The following is a 13,842-nucleotide window of genomic DNA, read 5'->3' as shown; positions in this document are numbered from 1 at the left end:
AGAACTTTTGTTCATAAGTCACACTGTTAAACGAGTGAAAAGGCAAACCAAACCATACTGAGAAAAACATTTGCAAAACACACACTGATAAAGTACTTGGGTACCTAACATATAAAGAACTATGAGACCTCCCCTACCAACTGAGAAAGGACATGAACAGACATTTCACATTATAAGATACACTAATGGCAAAAAGCTCATGAGAAGGATCTCAGCATCACTAGACCTCAGGGAAATGAAAATTGAAACAACGAGATACCACAACACTCTCAGTAAAATTAGTTAAATAAAAACCTTAAAATACCAAGTGTTTAGGGAATGTATCTAATTGTAACTCATACACTGGTGATGGGAATTTTAAACTGTACAGCCACTCTGGAAAAGTCTAACACTTTCTTATAAACTTAAATATACAATAACGATATGACCCAGTAATTCTATTCCTAAGTATTACCCAAAAGAAAACAGGAAAACATATGTCCATGAAAAATCTGTACAAGCATGGTCATGGCAGCTATATTCATACAGCCCCAAATTGGAAAAAACACAAATGTTTCTCTAATAAGAGATGAATGGATAAACTCGAAAGGAATGAACTGCTAATATACACAACAAACATGGATTAATTTCAGAAACATTATGCTGAGCCAGAAGAACATATGCTCCATGATTTTATTTATATGAAATTCTAGACAGGCAACACTTAACGCACTATAGATGTACTTCTTAACTTGGGAAATTTTGCCCTCCCCTTCCGTGGAGCATGCTGGAGACATTTTTGGTTGTCTTTACTTGGGGGATGGGGTGTGGGTGCTTACTACTGGCATCTAATAGATGGAAAGGCCAAGTATTCTGTTGAACATTCTAGAATGCAAAGGACACAGCTACAACAAATAATCATCAAACCCCATATTTTCATAGTGCCCAAACCCAGATTGCAAAATCATGTTTAATAGTGATCAGTCATAAAACTCATAGGAAAAAACATAGGCAAAAATCTCTTAGACATTAATATGAACAACTTCTTCATGAACATATATCCCTGGGCAAGGGAAATAAAAGCAAAAATAAGCAAGTGGAACTATATCAAGCTGAAAAGCTTCTGTACAGCAAAGGACACCATCAACAGAACAAAAAGGCATCCTACAGTACAGGAGAATATATTCATAAATGACAGATCCGATAAAGGGTTGACATCAAAATATATAAAGAACTCATGTACCTCAATAAGAAAAAAGCAAATAATCCAATTTAAAAATGGGCAGAGGATCTGAACAGACACTTCTCCAAAGAAGAAATTCAAATGCCCAACAGGCACATTAAAAGATGCTCCACATCGCTAATAATCAGAGAAATGCAAATTAAAAACCACAATGAGATATCACCTCACACCAGTAAGGATCGCCACCATCCAAAAGACAAACAACAAATGTTGGCAAGGTTGTAGAGAAAGGGGAACCCTCCTACACTGCTGGTGGGAATGTAAATTAGTTCAGCCATTGTGGAAAGCAGTATGGAGGTTCCTCAAAAAACTCAAAATAGAAATACCATTTGACCCAGGAATTCCACTTCTAGGAATTTACCCTAAGAATGCAGCAGCCCAGTTTGAAAAAGACAGATGCACCCCTATGTTTATCGCAGCACTATTTATAATAGCCAAGAAATGGAAGCAACGTAAGTGTCCATCAGTATATGAATGGATAAATAAGAGGTGGTACATATACACAATGGAATATTATTCAGCCATAAGAAGAAAACAAATCCTACCATTTGCAACAACATGGATGGAGCTAGAGGGTATTATGCTCATTGAAATAAGCCAGGCAGAAAAAGACAAATACCAAATGATTTCACTCATCTGTGGAGCCTAAGAACAAAGAAAAAAACTGAAGGAACAGAACAGCAGCAGACTCACAGAATCCAAGAATGGACTAACAGTTACCAAAGGGAGAGGAACTGGGGAGGATGGGTGGGAAGGGAGGCTAAGGGGAAAAAAAGGGGCATTACTATTAGCAGACATAATGTAGGGCAGGGCACAGGGAGGGCTGTACAACACAGAGAAGATAAGTAGTGATTCTACAGCATCTTACTATGCTGATGGCCAGTGACTGTAATGGGGTATGTAGTGGGGGACTTGATGATAGGGCAAGTCTAGTAAACATAATGTTCCTCATGTATGTAGATTAATGATACCCAAAATTAAAATTTTTAAAAAGTGATCACTGCAGATTCAAAGGTGGGACTGTGGATACTGAATGAAAAGGAAAATGAAGGAATTCTGGAGAAAATAAAAATGTTCTGTATTTTAACATAAATAGTGACTAATTAGTTTTTCAAAACTGATCAAACTTATGGGTGCATTTTATTGTATGCAATTTCATGTCAGTTGACAGTAAAAATTACAGTGCCTGTCAAATGATGTAAAACTGACAAACAATTTAATCCAATTTTTGCTTTTCAAAATATATGCATAGAACAGACAGGAAAGGCAAATACCATTGGTGTGATTATAATTTCGATTTTTAACTCCACTGCTTATTTGTTTTACAGTAACTTGAAAATAGTGTGTGAATATATTTCCAGTATCTAGAACAAATCCAAATAAATGAAAATAATAGGAAAGCACATGAACATTTGATTATAGTTAAATTATGATTTGATCACAAGACTTATTTCACTAAACTATAAAAATGTACAATGCAAAGGCATTTAGATGTCAATTTTTAATCTAAAACACTGCTAAAACATTTAAAGTCTGAATTATACATATAAACATTTCTGTACAAAAAGGTTTTAAGAGGAATTTTCACTATAAACTGCGATATCAAGCCATAATAGGTAGGCTGAAAAGGTTAAGTTACGAAGAATATGTTATATTAACTTTACACTATATATATGTATATAAAATATAAGGAATATATATTATATAAGGAATATATAATGTTAATTAATATAACTTTATTATACATAAGGAATCATATTAATACAGTAGAAAAAAAGCAGATGCCATTCAGTTATGTTAAACATTAGTCCAGGGACTGTATAAAGTGTGAGGAATATAAAGATGTCCCTCAAGAACTGACTAACAGAGAAATTGTCAACAAATGAAATAAAGTAGTTGAAGGCTATGGATGAGGTTTGAAAGTAGCATCATCAAAGAACCGAGCAACTAACTCAGCCAGGAGAGTGTAGGAAGCATTTACAAAGGTGACAGGTAGGCTGGCCAGCAATGAGAAAATCTCATCCTGAAAAGGAAGTTTATCCTATACACTGAGTAAGAAAACTACATCTGCTGAGAACATTCCATAGGCAAGAGGGAAAGCTTCTTAGGATTCACCTTGATAGAAAAAGCACACTCTGTACGTTCAGTGTATTTAAGTTTGGCAATATAAGTCTCTGGTAGCATTCAAAAACATAGAGACAAAACATAATCAATTAGACTCTAACTTTAAAACTGCATATTTAACATTTGTTAGTAAATTCAAGGGGGCCTCATATGACACACTAAAACATTTCATACTATTAGGAAGGGAATATTGAAGATGCCTTCCAAAAGGGAGTGTAAAGGGAACCCTGTACACACCCTTGAGAGTACGTTTTAGAACCATAAGAAATGCTTATAAATATAGGATGAATGGGGTAAACAGTATAAACAGTACTCTATACTGTTAGGAATGATTCTAACAAGGGAAAAAAGTAAATTGCTAGCTTATGCAGATTAAAAAAGCCTGCAAAGTGGTGGTATCTGGAGATAGCCTGCAGGCAAAACTTGTCTGCCCTGCTCCTTAGATTTTGTAATCTTGGAAACAACTCAAATTAAGCAATCGAAATTGAACTGGCTTTTACTTAAACAGAACACACTTTACGCAGCAGAAAATCCAGTTATTGAGAAAGTCATCATCCCAAAGTGTCTTTAATGGATTTGACTTCGCAGAGAGAGTATTTCCTATTCTTTTCTGTCTCTGACTTTGAGTCAACGAATTACTGAGAGCAATTTTAAAAACACTATTTTCTGGTAGTGATGATTAAGGAGATTGGAGAAAAAGGAAAAATGATTAAAGCGATAAACTCGTTAGCAAAGGCGCCGACTGGAGTCCCCTAATAGCCAGTGAACTATAAATAGGGTATTTCATAGATACTGACGCCAACAGGAGGTGCAGGGTCAAGTTCAAGTCCAGCCAAGGGTTGGCCGCAGGCAGAGAGAACAGTCACTGCCAGATCCTCTGCTGGCATCGTAGAAGACCCCCAACCCCTCCAAACTCCCTCCAAAAGGTCCCCAATACCACTAGTACGCGCCCAGAAACAGCTCTTCCCCGACGATCCCAGCGACCCTGCCAGCGACAGGCTGTATTCACTTACTGAGCTGCCCTCCTCCAGACGTCGTGCTCGGCTCCCGACCTCCTGCGCCTCCAACGCCGGCTGCTCCAGGGATCCCTGGCGCCCCCAGCCCCGGCGGGGTCCCGCTCTGCCTCTCGAAGTTGCCGGGATTGGAGAAGTAGTCGCGCAGCCGAGGCAGCTCGCGGCCGCTCTCCAGCAGCTCGGTGTGCAGCTCCAAGGCAGTCAGCAAATACTGATCGCGCAACAGCTGAGCCGCGATCGCATCAATGGATAAGCGGGCCGGGGCCTCCCCGCTGCCCCCCAGGGCCCCCGCCGAGGCCTCCCCTAGGAGCCCTGGCCGCGCACTGCTCCCTAAGGCCACGGGATCCTGGGGCGACAGCGAGTCCGCAGAGCCAGGATCTAGACAGCCCCCGGAGCCCAGCCGAAGTCCTGCTCGCCGTTCCTCGGTCGCCGCTACCTCGTCGTCGTCCTCGTCCGAATCGCTGAGGAATGGATTCACGCCGCCGCCACCACTGCCACTACCTCCAGGCGCCATCGCCGCCATCTTAACCTGTCAGAAGTGTGGGCGCCTCCCTTACTGGCTCCGAGAGGCCACAGTCTCAATCCCCCCTCGATTCCCAGAGGGCAGTGCGGACCTCCACAGCCCCGGCCTGGCCACGTCCCACCTCCCCACCTGGAGACCCGGCGTAGGCTGGGAGGACGAACGTCGGGATGCAGCAGCACCGCTGCCTCAGCCGCTGCTGCACCAGCAGCCGGGCTCTGCAGGCGTCTTCCTGGTCTCCAGTCTCGCGAGAAGTGGTGGGTGTCCTGCCTCTCTCAGCGCTCCAGCCCCGCCCAGGCCCGCCCGTTCTGAACTACGGCGAGCAAAGATTGAAGGCCCCGCTTCCCGTTTAAACGCAAAACCCCGCCCCTACTTCTGTTTGATTGGCCGGAGGAGGAGGAGGGCTGGAGTTACTGAGGACGGGTCCTGGAATTATCGCGAGATCAGTCGCTGGCCAGGTAGGTTTCGGGGGCGTTCCGCGGTTGAGGGGCGGCTATGACCGTGGCTTAGGAGCGTTCTCTGGGCTCTCCTTTCAAGAGGCGGAAGGGAACTCTGTCCGAGAACAAGGTCTTCCTTTCACGCTGAGGAGGCCTCATTCCAGGGATCCGGCCTGACTCGGATAAGCCCCAGGTAAAGGCCGGGGACCAGTGCGCACAGGTACCGCGGCACCCACACTGGCCTCACGCTCGCGGACGCCCTCCTTCCCGAGCACGCTTCACTTGTTCCTGCTGCTTGCTGCCTGCTGGTGACGTTTTCTCCGCACGTGGAGCAGGTGCCCAGAGCAGTGATCAGAATTCCTTTCTCTCCTTCCCCTTCCAGCCAAGTGCCTGCTTCGTCCTGGAAACAGCACTGACATCGCACTCCTGGCAGCGTGCCTTCACCTCACTGAGTCAGTGCCATGAAAGGGCGGGATGGCGTGGGGTGTGGGAGGTGGGGAGAGTAAATGGAAAATGTTTGGATTTGCTGGGATCCGTGAATACCCTGAGAGCCTCTACTTGGGTAACAAACTGGGGCTCAGTAAGCACTTAAGATTTCACACACAATTTGCACAATAGGGACCCTTCAAAATAGCAAATGCAGTCCCATCAGTAGGGAGATAAGTAAACAAAGTCTAGAAACGTTCAGTGACTTGGTCAAGTCAGCCCCACTAAGAAGAATTCAAAGGAACTAAAATCAAATTCTCTTATGTGCAAAGCCATTCTTCTCCCACAATACCTCACAACCTTTCCTACTTGTCCATTTAGGCTGGAATCAAGATACTGACCGTGAAACTTAATTATTTTAAAACTTGGATGCTTTAGACAGTTTTGAATTCCTTTATCAAACGTTAGCACATGAAGTAAGTATGCTAAGTTTGAAAGTTCAACGTTTATCTTTTATGCCATTCCTTGATTACAGTCTGGGGTGGTAACGGGGTTGTTAGTTTCTAGTCTACTGTATTAGAACGCTATTACTAAGAGCGTCTATTTTCTTCACACATAAATTGTTACTTTTGCAGGTTTTAGATTTCCTTTCTTCCTATATAGCTTCTCTATAGACACCAAAATAAGTAGATGGCAGTAATTATTTTATCAGGTGAGTTACATATTACATTGAAACAGTAAAGTACCTCCTTTAGCTCTGTAGAAAAGTAAAAATAGAGCATTCTTATATAACCTTAGGTTAGGCTATTAGTTTACATGTGAAGATATGCCAACAGTTAAATGCAGGCTTTAATTTCAATTTACCCAGGCTCAGTAAATTAAAATTTTCATGTGAATGAAGCTTTGGGTTTTTTGTTTTGTTTTGTTTTGCTACTTTTTTTTTCAATTGTTAATGCTAAGAATTTGTGCATTTGTTATAAAACATTAGCTCCTAATGTTCAAGCTTTAAATATTTTTCTGTGCCATATTTTGCATGAAAAAATATGCAGAAGTCACCAATCTTAGGGAAATAGTATCAAAGTAGCCAGTGCTGTAGCCTGTTACATTTTTCTTAGAAAAAAAGATTGTTATTATTATTGTAATTGAGTTTGCCAGAGAAATTGAAAATGGAACAAATTTCTGGAATGGAGGGATGGGAGGGATTAGTGAATGGCATGGAAAGGGTATGATTAGAAATGGATTGTTTATATACAATATTTCTACCTCTGTAATGAGGAATTTTAGAAATCTTCCACACTTAGGATCCCTGAAGAGGATTATGCTTATCAGGTAGAAGAGCGTTAAGTTCTTATCCCAGTTCTACCAATTATTTGCTCTGAGACCTTTAAAAAGTTACTTAACTTCTCTCAGCCTCACTTCTATCTATCACAGGGATAATGAAATTACACAGAATTAAGATTGTGCTTGTTACAGTACCTGGTACCCAGTATACCGTAAGTCTTGTTATTATAGTCGGTTATCAATTAATGCAAGAGTAGCATATATTGAGAATGTTTGACAGTTTAAAAATAAAACAAATTTCAACTGTTTAGCACCTAATTTGGAAAAGACAATTAAGTCAGTAGGGCCTAATGGGACTATGCTTAATTTATAGTCTGACTTCGAAAATGTAAGCTGAAAATAAATGTAAAATATGTTTCCTTAGAGTTGTAAGAAGTTGGATGTAGATGGTCTTCCATGATTGGCTTTCTGCACAAATCTGACTCTACTTTTTATCCTATAATCATGGACTTGTTTATATGACCTTCTAAACCCATAACAAATCAACTGGCCAGTCTTCTCGGTAAGTACTTTTGTTTTCAACAGTACATAGAGGTTTACTTACCAATTTAAGTTGTCTAAGTAGCATATACTAGAATATTAATAATTCTAGTTTAATAATTCTGATCTCTGCTTATGTATTGTTAGGAAATTTTCTTTCTACTTAGCAAGATTTGTATCAATGTATGTCTTTACAGCTAATATTTCATTGAATAATCAGGGCATTGAACTTTGTATCTTAGTGATGAAAACTTAAAGGAGCTTTTTTCCAAGCACTTCAATCATTTTAGTGTTTAAGAAATTATTTTTGGCTTTAATAATCTTAAGTAACCACTTTAAGTATAACATTTTAAATATAAGTATTTGGTTGACTGTAAGTTTTAGAAATAATTAATTTTTAAATTATTTTTCAGTGTGTGGTAAACATTCCAGAGGTATAAGTTAAATAACTTTAATTGGTACATGGATATGTGTCTTTAAAAATTTTTAGTAGTTCTTCATTTATTTCAGTAGATTTCCATGACTCAACTATGATAAAGTTTTCTTTTTCAATAAATCTGAATAAAGTACCAATTCTCATAAAGAGAAATATTAAGTAATAACTTTGTATAATATATACATGGTTGGCAATAATAAAATAGGTAATATGTAAAAGATGATATATTGGAATCACTGCAATTTTATAATAAATGACACAAGCATAAAAGGTTTTGTTTTTCGTTTTTTAGGAAGTTACCTTGAATCTTCACAGTTCATGTGTATATTCCAGAGGAATAAAAAAAGAAGCAAGGCAGCCTCTAGTGGCTGTGTGCATATTACATGTACCATTGAAATGATAATCCTGAATAATTTAATCAGCAAACATTTGAGTCCTTACAAGTGCCTAGGACTATTGTCAGTGCTGGAGAAGCCCTGTCTGGCTGTCATGGAATTTGGTTAAGTGATAGAGACAGACATTAACCGAGATTAGTCAAAAACACGGCTATGTAATTATAAACTGAAGTAAAGGTTTTGTTTTCTAATTTGGACTGCATAGTCCCTGAGGAATGATACTTGAAAGTGCAAGGAGATGTTACAAGACAACGCGATGAGAAGAGGGTGCAGGGTAGGTGGGAAGTACATGCTATGGTGAAGAATTGCACCCATTGAGGTCTTACAGCAGCAGGAAGTGTGAGATACTTAAAGAAATAAAAGGTGGTATGATTCAATGCCATAAAGCAAGGGGGAGTACTGTGAAACAATGCTAGAAAGGGAGACAGAGGTGGGTCCATGTAACACCTTGTTAGTCATAGAAAGGATTTTTGTCTTGATTAGGGTGGGAGAGAGGCACTGAAGGGTTTTATACAAGGGGTGAGATCTTCAGATTTGCAGTTTGAAAAAAGCAAAACAAAAAAGTAATATATGGCTACATAGCAAGAGCATAAGGTATAAAGGATGATGCCTAGTTCTCTGATGTGTATGCCTGGTGGAAGGTGGTGTCATTTCCTGCGATTTTGAACACTAGTGAGGAGGTTACAACCTCAACAAAGAGGGATCCATGAGTTTGTTTTTAAACAAACCCAGTTTTCATTTCTTTGAAGCATCCAAATGAATGTTTCATGCTTGGAGTTACATATATGGATTTGGAGCTATAATTTGCTGAGACTTTTGCACAGTCTAGATGTTTACAGTATTACTAATACTTTACATTTGTATAGTGCCATGTCTTACTTACCTCCCACAATACTGTCATGCAATAGGGCTGATGGTGTCTTTTTTTTTAATGGGTAAAGAAACTAAGACAGGGAGTGATTTGATTAAGATCCTGCTGTTATGATATAACAGAGCTAGATTTTTACATTGGCTGTCACAACTCAAAAAGGTCCAGTTCTCAAAATTTTTGTTTCACTACTTCAATAAGCTTTTCGTAGTGGAAAATTTTTTATTATCCTTTAACGCATAGACTTTGATACTTTATTCAGAAAGCTGTGTAATAGCAATGGGGAGAAAAAAGAACATAAGTTCAGGGAGTTATTTGTAAAAGCAAATGAAAGCGAGAAATGATACAGATGTTTGCTTATTTATAACTTGATAAGCAGAGTGTTAAGGTTTCCACGATAAAGAGATATTTAAGTCAATGTGAGCTTCTATACATCTAAATATATCATATATGCATTAGTTTGGAGTAATTTAAGATCTACCTGAAATGCATTAAGTACCTGAAAAGTAAGTTACTATGGACAACTAAATATGATACCTGAAAGACTGGGTTCTGGACTAGAAGATAGAGAAAGAGTAATAAATGAATAGAGTATTATGAGTAATTTTAGACCTCTAAATCTGACAATTTGGATAAAATGGACAAATGAAAAAATTCCTTAAAAGATACAACTACCAAAGCTAACTTAATAAGTGGTAAATAATGAGCATCTCTCTCTCTCTCCATATATATATATATATATATATATATATATATATATATATATATATATATATATATGAAGTTAATATACAGATAAAAACCTTCCCATAAACAAAAGCCATGCCAGTGATTTCATTGGCAAATTCTGTTATACAATAAAGGAAGAAATAATACAGGTTCTATAGCAGCTTCTCCAAAAACTAGAAGAGGTATCAACACTTCCCAACTCATTGTCTGATACAAAAGCAGAGAAAGACATTCCAGAAAAGAAAATTATACTCTAATGTCTCTCATAAACATGCTGTAAAGTGTTAAATATTTCAGCAAATAACATCTAATATGTATAAATTAGAGTATATAGAAAGCATAAGACAATAATTAAGTGGGGTTTGTTGTGGGAATGCAAGGTTGGTTTAATATTTGATATTTAATCAGTGTGATTCACCACATTAAGAGACTAAAATAGAAAAACCAAATGATCATGACCATCTCAATAGATGCAACAAAAAGCATTTATGGTTCAATGTTCTCAGTATAGGACTAAAAGGGAACTACTTTAGCTTAATAAGTTAAAAAACCTGGAAATCTGACAGCTTTTACCCTGAGGTTGGAAACAAGGCAAGGATTTCTGTTGTTACCACTTCTATTTAACTTCGTACAGGAGATGCTAGATAGCACAATAAGCATGAGACAAAAATAAAGGAGATACAGGTTGACAAGGAAGAAGTTCTTTTTCACAGGTGACATAATTATGCAGGAAATCAAAAGCAACTATAACAATATATCAGTGTTGCAAGACACATGGTGAATGTATAGAAGTCTGGTGATTTAAGAGCTAATGAGAGGAGACTGAAATAAAAACACCATTTAATTTGCCATTTCTTTAATTCTTTTTTACTGTCAATTGAGCACCTATTCTCTGTCAGGTAGGACAGACAGCAGTAAACAAGATAATTATGTGTCCTTATGGGGTTTACATTCTAGTAGAAGAAAAGCACTAAGTTTTTTTGTAAATGCAGAATGATTGTTTAAATCAAGGAAAACAAGGGAGTGGTCTAGTTCTGGGTGGTCAGAGAAACATTGAGGAAGTGACATTTGAGAATGTGTGTGAAAGATGAGCAGCAGCCTGCCAAGGGGAGGGCCACCTGAAGAGCCCAGAGATAGTTTGCTTCATGAGAGGTTCCGTGGGTGCAGGACCTTCAGTGCCCAAAGCAGGAAGGTCTCCTGCAAACCAGTACACCAACTCCTCCACTTTTGCTCCCAAGTCCCATTGCTTCCTGCTTTCGCAAGGTTTTTTAACTCCTGCGGTTCCTCCAGCTTTCTGCTGCAGCACTAATTCCTTTCTGTATTCTAAATCATTCCTCAGCACCCTGATCTCCTAGTGTCTCTTAGCTAAGGAATACTCTCTGTTGGCCCTACATCAAGTTTCATTTTTCTTTTCCTCAGAGTTAACATTCTCCCTGTCCTCATTCCACTGTCTTTTCCTCCTTGGCCTCCCATTCACTTTTTAAACAAGCACATTAAGGAACTTAGCCCTCACTACTGTGCTGAAATTTCTCAGTAGGGTTAATAAGAGCTTCAAGTGGCAAATCTCTGCTGCCCTGCTCTTACTCCAACTCCAGTGTTGACCACACGTTCCTGTCTTGAAACATTGATACTAATAATTTCTCCATTTGAAATCTCATCATTTAGAATATTCTGCTCAATGTCTCCTTTTTAATCCATTAGATTTAGTTTGTTATGCTGTGCCTATACAAAGTAATAGCTTTTTACTTAGGAGGGCTTGAGATAAGAAAAATATATAATGCAAGTGTTTAATTTATTATTAGGAGGGTCAGTATTCAGTTGAAAAATTGTTCCCATATACAGTATATCAAAAGCTTTAAAAGTTAACATAAGAATTACATGTAAATTTAGATTAATCACATTGACACATTTAATAGAGAAAATTAGAAAAAATGCCAGTGCTTCGCAGCAGGGGGTGATCAGGAAAATTAAAGTGCACCCATAAAACAGACTGTGGTAAATGTACAGGGGGTTTTTTTTATAACAAAAATGTAAAAGTATAATTTTAAAAAATTATAAAATTGGCAAGCCTTTATAAAAAATGTAGATAGAATTAAAATTCTAAAAATTTCTTTAGGAGGCAGAATTGTAGGCAGTTATCTTTATTTTCCAAATTTACCACAATTATTATGTCTTATTTTTATATTCAGGATACCATTATTGAGATGGTGCTCATTGTGTAGGTGAAGCTCACATATATTTGAAAAAGTAGAATATTGACTTCAAGAGTTTTGCCTTAGACTGCAGAATGGTATCAGCTCACTAAGGGATTTTTATGCTTGTGGAATATCTTTAGTTGACTCTTAATTCTCTCAGGAAAAAAGTAACCATAATTTGACCATTTGCTCTATTTTCTTTTCTTTTTTTGATGTGCTTGCTTGACTTTGATAAGGTTTCTTTTCCCAATGTTTCAGTTCTTTGAAGAGTATTTTGCCACCCTTTTCTTCCATGATGCAATTCAGGCCAGGAAGAATAAGCGGCATCTGTAATTAAAATTACATCATCTTTGGTGTTTTCAGCCAAGGGTCACTATATGTCACTAATGCCAGTTAGAGTACTTTGTTGTTGTTTTCATCCACAGAGAGATTCACCAACAAAAGCAAATTACAGGCAGGTTTGAAAAGCACTGCATGGGCAGTTTGATCTTGGCAATTAATGGCAAACTGCCTTACAGTATTATTTAAATGTTTCACATCGCTTAGTTTTCCTTCCCTAAGTATTTGTGAACTCATCAGATCCCTGACTATGCCTCCTTAGTGTCCATATTTTCTGTTAAATACAGAATTTGATTTGATTGAACCCTAATTCATTTAATTCTACTATAGTTTGATCCTGTTAGTTTTTATGAACTTAGTATGCAGTTAAATTTATTATAGTTTATTGGTGCTAATTGTTTTATTATACTTGAACTTTTTGCTTGAGTGTACTTTATCATGTATGTATTTCAGGATTATCTCCTTAATAAGTAGTGTTTATTGTACCACCATAAATGAAAGTGAAGTTGTGAGTTATGTAGTATTTTAAAATACATGTTCAATCTCCACCCAGTCATCAAAGTCTGTGAAAATACACAATTGCATAAAGGTTAGCCAAATTCACTTTTGTTCCCTCTTTTAGTTTTTCTCGAAGATTAATTAGTTACACTGGATATGCTGCTCTTCTTTATTTTGGGTGTGCTGGTGCATTGTGTGTTCTTTGCCTCCATCTTTGACATTTATTTCACGTCGCCTTTGGTCCATGGGATGACTCCTCGGTTCACCGCATTGCCTCCTCCAGCAAGAAGGTTGGTGCTATTTGTTGCTGATGGCTTGCGAGCAGATGCACTTTACGAATTAGAAGAAAATGGAAATACAAGAGCGCCTTTTATTAGGTGAGCATGTCAACTGGTACAAAGACATCTCTGGAAAATGTTCTCCTGATACTGTTTCTGTCATATAGGGTAGAGGAGTGATGATGAGAAAGAGAATAGGCATATATGCATTTGCCTCTGTCTTATGGATTAGCACATCTATTTCCTCCTAAGAGTTATTTCTCTTATTATGCAAATGGATATCATGGATATTATGCAAATGGATACTTATTATGTATGTATTTTACCAAAATTGGTTTTATTATGATGTAAGTCAGTATTAGAAGTATTTAGACCAGTACTTACAGATATTTTTATACAGAACATTTTGAGAGTCAAGCATTTACCTTGAAAGATACCAAAGCAGTCAATATTTTTTAACTTGCTGATCTGCTTGCTTTTCACCACAATAGCATTATTGATGGTTTTGTCTTCTTTCTAAAGCTTTGCAAATCACTGTTTC

General features: G+C 38.0%; 2 protein-coding genes across 24 annotated transcripts in view; one reads left to right on the top strand and one right to left on the bottom strand.

The window, feature by feature from the left end:
• The window catches only part of RELCH (RAB11 binding and LisH domain, coiled-coil and HEAT repeat containing), a 114,308-nt gene extending 109,175 nt beyond the window's left edge, over nt 1-5,133 (bottom strand). For 8 of the 10 annotated variants that reach the window (XM_017651058.3, XM_037015711.2, XM_017651059.3 and 5 more), the window contains exon 1: nt 4,360-5,131. In XM_017651058.3, coding sequence (XP_017506547.2) covers nt 4,360-4,882 — 523 coding nt within the window. In that variant the 5' untranslated portion in view covers nt 4,883-5,131. Of the gene's footprint in view, nt 1-4,359 lie in introns of all 10 variants that reach the window. The other 2 variants (XR_001851773.3, XM_073213164.1) reach the window with 1 other exon arrangement.
• Nucleotides 5,134-5,294: 161 nt separating this feature from the next.
• PIGN (phosphatidylinositol glycan anchor biosynthesis class N) overlaps nt 5,295-13,842 on the top strand; it is a 114,810-nt gene continuing 106,262 nt past the window's right edge. For 4 of the 14 annotated variants that reach the window (XR_012121257.1, XM_073213176.1, XM_073213174.1 and 1 more), the window contains exons 1-4: nt 5,344-5,768; nt 6,124-6,218; nt 7,448-7,585; nt 13,148-13,400. Coding sequence is in view for 12 of the 14 variants with exons in the window: in XM_073213176.1 (XP_073069277.1) it covers nt 13,180-13,400 (221 nt within the window). In the remaining 2 variants the exon portion in view is untranslated. The other 10 variants (XM_073213165.1, XM_073213167.1, XM_073213168.1 and 7 more) reach the window with 10 other exon arrangements.

The sequence above is a fragment of the Manis javanica genome, chromosome 9, assembly GCF_040802235.1.
Source record: "Manis javanica isolate MJ-LG chromosome 9, MJ_LKY, whole genome shotgun sequence".
NCBI lineage: Eukaryota > Metazoa > Chordata > Mammalia > Pholidota > Manidae > Manis > Manis javanica.
Note: the sequence above shows the minus strand (reverse complement) of the source record. Positions and strands in the feature narration are given on the sequence as shown.